This window comes from Elephantulus edwardii, unplaced genomic scaffold, assembly GCF_000299155.1.
Source record: "Elephantulus edwardii isolate Elephantulus edwardi_28Jun2011 unplaced genomic scaffold, EleEdw1.0 scaffold00269, whole genome shotgun sequence".
In the NCBI taxonomy this organism is placed as follows: Eukaryota; Metazoa; Chordata; class Mammalia; order Macroscelidea; family Macroscelididae; genus Elephantulus; species Elephantulus edwardii.
In genome coordinates this window covers 392982-398082 of record NW_006400019.1, presented here as the reverse complement: position 1 = coordinate 398082, position 5101 = coordinate 392982, and the positions used below count along the sequence as shown (strand labels likewise).

Below are 5101 nucleotides of genomic sequence, written 5' to 3'. Positions count from 1 at the left end.
GAGAGGCGCTCATGTGGCGGTGGCAGCAGTGGGTCCTCTCTTGCCGCCACTCTTGAGGCAGACCACACACACAGCCCTCAGCTCACACTAGCTCTTCATGGGCTTTTTTCCCCGTTTGAAAGCACTTTCCAGTCTCTAGGTAAATCTCCTTTAAGGGGCCCTTTGCGTCACATGGCTGCTGCTGGAACATTCTCATCAGGAGCCAGGAGAGGCAGAAAGATTTGCAAAAGACATTCAGGGTCACACAAGGCAACAGCCGTTTTAGCAAAAATACAGAGAAATGGCCAAGTGGTTTTGTACTTGGCCTTTGTCACTTTACATGGCACTTCTTGGTCCCATCTACACATCCTCCATGGTGGTACCAGAAGTGCGTCAGCCATGCGGATGGACAACATGTCACACAAGTCAGCAGGACAAGCCTGCAGGTTTGTAGAAAAAGTAATCATATAGGATCAACAAAACTCTACTGAAAGAGAAACTATGTGGTCACTTTCTTTACAAAAACACAAAGTGACGTATAAAGACTTCTATCATTAATGTTTAGGAAAACACGGTACAAAATTGTCAGCTGTGTACAGGTAACTTGAAAAATCGCTAACTTTCTACTTGGTCATAGGCAGAGGGAGGGGTGTGTGAGGTTGACAGCAACTGCACTGTGAGGAGTGGCTTGCTTGCACACGTGGCCTTGGTTGGCTTGGGCCACGTGTGATTTTGCGACAGGGTGACATTACAGGGGCCTGTCTCTGTTGAGAGGTAAAGGCCCGGTCTCCTGATCGTCACTGTCACCCGGGTTTAGGGCATTCTGGGGAGCAGCAGCATCCTGCTCCAGAAGGAAGTCCACAGACCTCTGGCTGCCCATCCAGTCCTTGGAAGGACTCGCGTTGGGACTGCCCAGGAGGGCTTCAATGACATCCACCTCAGAGGCCGAGGACAGATTGTTTAGTAGGGGCCGGGCCACTGGGTCATAAGATGCCAGCTCAGTGGGTAGCCCTGGTGACTGGCTGGCAGCAATGGTGGAGGCAGAAGCAGCGGCTGCCATGGTGCTTTCATAGCTTGGTGGTGGCTCGATGCCCTGGGCAGGACTCACGGGACTGAATGGGCCCAGGCCCTGCTGGAGGGCCTGGGGGATGCTCAGCACCAGCCCGGGGCCCTGTGCTGGGCTCTGTATGCTAGCCAGGGCAGCAGTTGCCGTCTGGCTAGGTGGCACCCGTGTGGCCATCGGACTAGGGGACGCAATCGCCTGCTGCGTGGGGAATGCTCTCAAGAGCACCCCGGCGGCACTGCTAACAACCTGCTGCTGGCTTCCATCATCTGCCTGGCCTAGAACCGGCTCCCAGGAGGCCCTCAGGCCGCTAGTGGGCAGACTGGAACGCTGGAGCTGCTGGGAGCTCAGCGACTGGCTACCCAGAGGGCCGGCAGAGAAGCCAGCTGGGGGAGCCCTTGGGGGAGCTGCCTGGAGATTCCGTAAATGCTGGCTGGATGTAGAGGGTACGGCACGCTGGGATTCAGTGTACAATGGTGGCTGCTGGCCCGAGTTGGGCAAGACCATGCCCATGACGGCCTGGTTCGGCGGCTGAGTGGGCAGGATGCTTCCTGGATTCAGAATGTTCTGGAGCTCGATTCTAGACGGTGTCGCAGGCTGTGGGGATGGACGGATGACCTTGGGTCGGCCACACCTGGATGGATTTAGCTCTTGGGGAGCTAAAGAAGGAAAGAAATCGGGTCCTTGACTCAAGTGGTGATGGCTGGGGGAGCTACTGGCCCTTACCCCTACACCCTCACACCACCTTTGCTCCCACTGGTCAACCCTACCCAAGTCAAGGCATGTTATGGTGGGTGCGCCAGCTCAGTCTTCCACCTTTCCAACCAGAAGGGGAGCTCACCCAGGACCCTCAGGGATAACACTTTGGCTGAATGAACACACACCCTTCTCCCACCAAGCACAGCAGGGAACACTCTCCTGTCTGGAGCTACCTGGCGCTGTCAACATTCTGATTTATCAGGCCTTTCCTCCTATCTGAGTGGGAGGTCTGCTGAAAGCTGCCCACCATGGTGGCCCTGCTGGTGTTTGAAATCCAGATGGCATCACAGCAACAAGCAAGCCACCACAGCGTGACAAATGGACAGATGAGTGGCAGCTAAGGGGCCTGTCTGTCACACCGGCCTCTTGGAGTCTCCATGATTCCTGCGCCATTCAGACCTGGCCTGTGAGTTCTGAGCTCAGCACTGTGTAAACCAGAGGCCCACCTGGTGCTCAACCTACCCTCTTCCTGAATGACAGGAATTCAATCCACTCCCCTTAGCGGCCCCTTTAGAAACACTGACCCTCACACTTACCTTGAAATTGACTCATATCTTGGGCAACGTATGCATTCTGCTGTTCAGGGACCACTGGCATAATGCCGGGTCTCGGATTCTCCAGCTAAGGAAAAGGAGAAAGGCATATTAGATGACAGCCCTCAAGCATTGGGGTCATTTTGTGTGGGGACCTGGGACTTGGCTTCTGGGGAGCAGAAAGCATGAGTGAATGCACCACACGCGCGCACACACACGCAGGCCCCGCCCTCCTAAGCCAAATTCACAGGTGTAAAGTAGACAGCTGCCCAGACGTGAGTTCAAAATACCAACCAGGAACCCAGGGGGAGCGCTGAGCCATGGGGAGGGGCAGCTGCCCGAGGAGAGTGCACGGTGGTGTGAATGGCCACCTGCTCAGGTGGTCACCACTACAGCAAATGTCACACTCAGATGCATTAATAGAAGCAGAGTAGGTAGGAGGAGGGAGGGGACAGTCCAATGGTACCCTGTCTTGGTCAGTGCTGACGGACGTCAAGGCCACGCTGCCTTGGGGGAGACCCAGACCAGCTGGCTGCGCTGGAGAGACGCCCAGACTTGCACAAGCTGCCAAGGCTGAGACTTGACTGACTGCCAAGCACCCAGGCGCTAACTGGCCCGAGCCGCCTTGGGCAACGTGATGGTAGGTGCCCAGCTCTGCGTGGCTGGGAGAAAGTGCCAAGATGTGCTCCTGGTGGCCCAGACACGAGTGGCAGCTGATCCCACCAACTTCCCTTCGTCCTCCGCACTGGCCGGAGCCGGGGCTGCTGGAAGAACTGCCTGCCTGCACACTCTAAGCCAGTCGGCAGCGAAGCCAAGCCTGGCAGCTGTGAGCCAGCCGACTGAGCGTTACAGGGAGGGGCCCAGCTGGAAGAAGCAGCTGAGGAAGTTCGAAAGCCTGAGAGAGGCCTTCAGGGTCCAGGGCAGACCCACGGGCTCGGCACCCGCAGCCTCAGGCCACCTCCTGGGCCAGGACCCTGCCAGCCATGTCAGGCAGCATGCGCTGTGTCAAGTGGTCAGTTGCTGCTTTTGATACTATTCAGGAAGTGACTGATGTTTTCAGTGGCCAGGAGGAAGGGTGGCTGGTGGGTCCAAGCTCAGGTTTCTCCTAAGTGCCGCCCACAAGGTGTGGCTCTCCCAGGTTAGAGGACAGGCCATCACATGACTCATCTTTACAAGGCTGGCATTGTCATGGCAGAGGTCCTGTTGTGTCAGGATGGTGGGTACAGTGACTGGGCTAACAAAAAAAAAAAGGGGGGGGTCCCCCAGGAACTTCCTGGGCTGTCTTCCTGCCAATTTCCCATGGGTCACAACCCAGGCCCTGGCATGCCTGTTGGCACAGCCATGGGCTCAGCCCTCTCCACAGTCACCCCAGTTCTTATTTCCTGCTTGTCCTAAGTGCCATCACCTGGGTACTGTCCCCTGTGACCATGAAAAAGAAATGGCCCCATTGCTGACTCTGTCACTTAGGTGAAGGAACTTTCTCGTTGGAAAGGTGGTAGACATTGTGAGCCTAGGCTTGAGCCAAAAGGAAGCCCCTGGAGAACTAAGTGAGGTCACGGGGAGTCAGCCAGGTGGCTCATCATGAACCCCAGGAGGCGCCTCAAGAGAAGTCACTTTTGGGGGGAAGGCAAGATGAGGCCAAAGCTTTACAGTACAGAGAAAGCTGGGGGGAGGTGGCAGGAGAAGGCAGGGATGAGTGAGGAGAAGGTGAGGGAAGACGGAGGAGTAAGGAGAAGTGGGAGGAAGGAAAGGGGGGAATGAAGCAAACATGGTGTAGGAGAAAGGGGGTGAGGGCGGGTGGGAGAGGGAAGGAGAGTACAAAAGTCAGGAGAAGGGGGGAGAATGGAAGGAATGGGGGAGCCAAAAGAGAACTAAGGAGGGAGTGGAAGAGAGAAGTGGGAAGGGAGATAGGGAAGAAGGATGAAATTGAGGAAGAGGAAAAAAGATGAAGGAGAGGGAGGGAGGGAGGAAGGAGGGGCACTCCTGGCCAGAGGGCTTCCCCGCATCCCACACCTCCCACAGCAGTGCCCCAAGAGGTGGCAAAGGGTGCCATGGAGGGGACGTCAGTGACTTCTGGTTCGAGAAGAGACAGAGCCCTCAGAACAGCCAATGGCAAGTTCCCTCGGGGCTTTCAGAGCCACTGTGCTCTGCACAGGTGATGCGGGTCAAGGCGAAGGAAGCCTTTGGGTAGGCGGAGGGTGGGCACAAGGCGGCCTGGCTCCAGAGCCCTGAGGGAAGTGGAAGCCCAGGATGGACCCTCCAAGACCACCCTGGGGGTGAGGTGAGCTCTCAGAGCCTGTGCCTCAGTTTCTCTGGAACACCTACAGGGGAGTGTGCCGAGCGCCTGTCCCTGGCATGGTCCCTTTTCCTGTCTGCTGATCCTGCACCAGTGAGCCCACGGATGACTGCTGTTGAGAGCAGCTGTGGCCAGGCCCCGGCCCATGGACATCACTGTGCATCTCCGCCCCCGTGAGAATCACAGCTAAGGGAGGAGCTCGGAGCAGCGATTCACCAAGAACCAGCCGATGCCCCAGTCAGGGCCCAATGCCCACAGGTCCCGAGCGCATTTGGGGGTGGCAAGGAAACTTGGGGAAAGCGAGAAGTGGGAGTTGGGGGGCAGACCAGCCCCTGCGGCCCCTCTGCTCCTTCCGTGGCTCCAGTGGCTTTGTGCTGGGCCTGCCTGGTTCAGCTGCAGTGAATGCACTGAGGGCTTGCAGAGAAGGGGGGAGAAGCGAGCGGGAGGAAAATCAATAGCCCCGTGCACGAA

The 5101-nt window shown here is 57.1% G+C and overlaps 1 protein-coding gene across 1 annotated transcript; it reads right to left on the bottom strand.

Annotated features, from left to right (window-relative positions):
- Nucleotides 1-727: 727 nt before the first annotated feature.
- LOC102873343 (chromatin modification-related protein EAF1-like) lies at nucleotides 728-2398 on the bottom strand. The gene is made up of 2 exons (XM_006899964.1): nucleotides 2338-2398; nucleotides 728-1701 (listed from the first exon to the last, which is right to left on the bottom strand). Exons 1-2 carry the CDS (start codon nucleotides 2396-2398, stop codon nucleotides 728-730), a joined length of 1035 nt encoding a protein of 344 aa, XP_006900026.1.
- Nucleotides 2399-5101: the final 2703 nt, after the last annotated feature.

Bases quoted from the DNA above. Each gene is read 5' to 3' on its own strand.
- LOC102873343 (XM_006899964.1), bottom strand. From the start codon at position 2,398: ATGCCAGTGGTCCCTGAACAGCAGAATGCATACGTTGCCCAAGATATG. The intron at 1,702-2,337 runs GTAAGTGTGAGG...TTCCTTCTTTAG, and splicing joins AGATATGAGTCAATTTCAAG to CTCCCCAAGAGCTAAATCCA.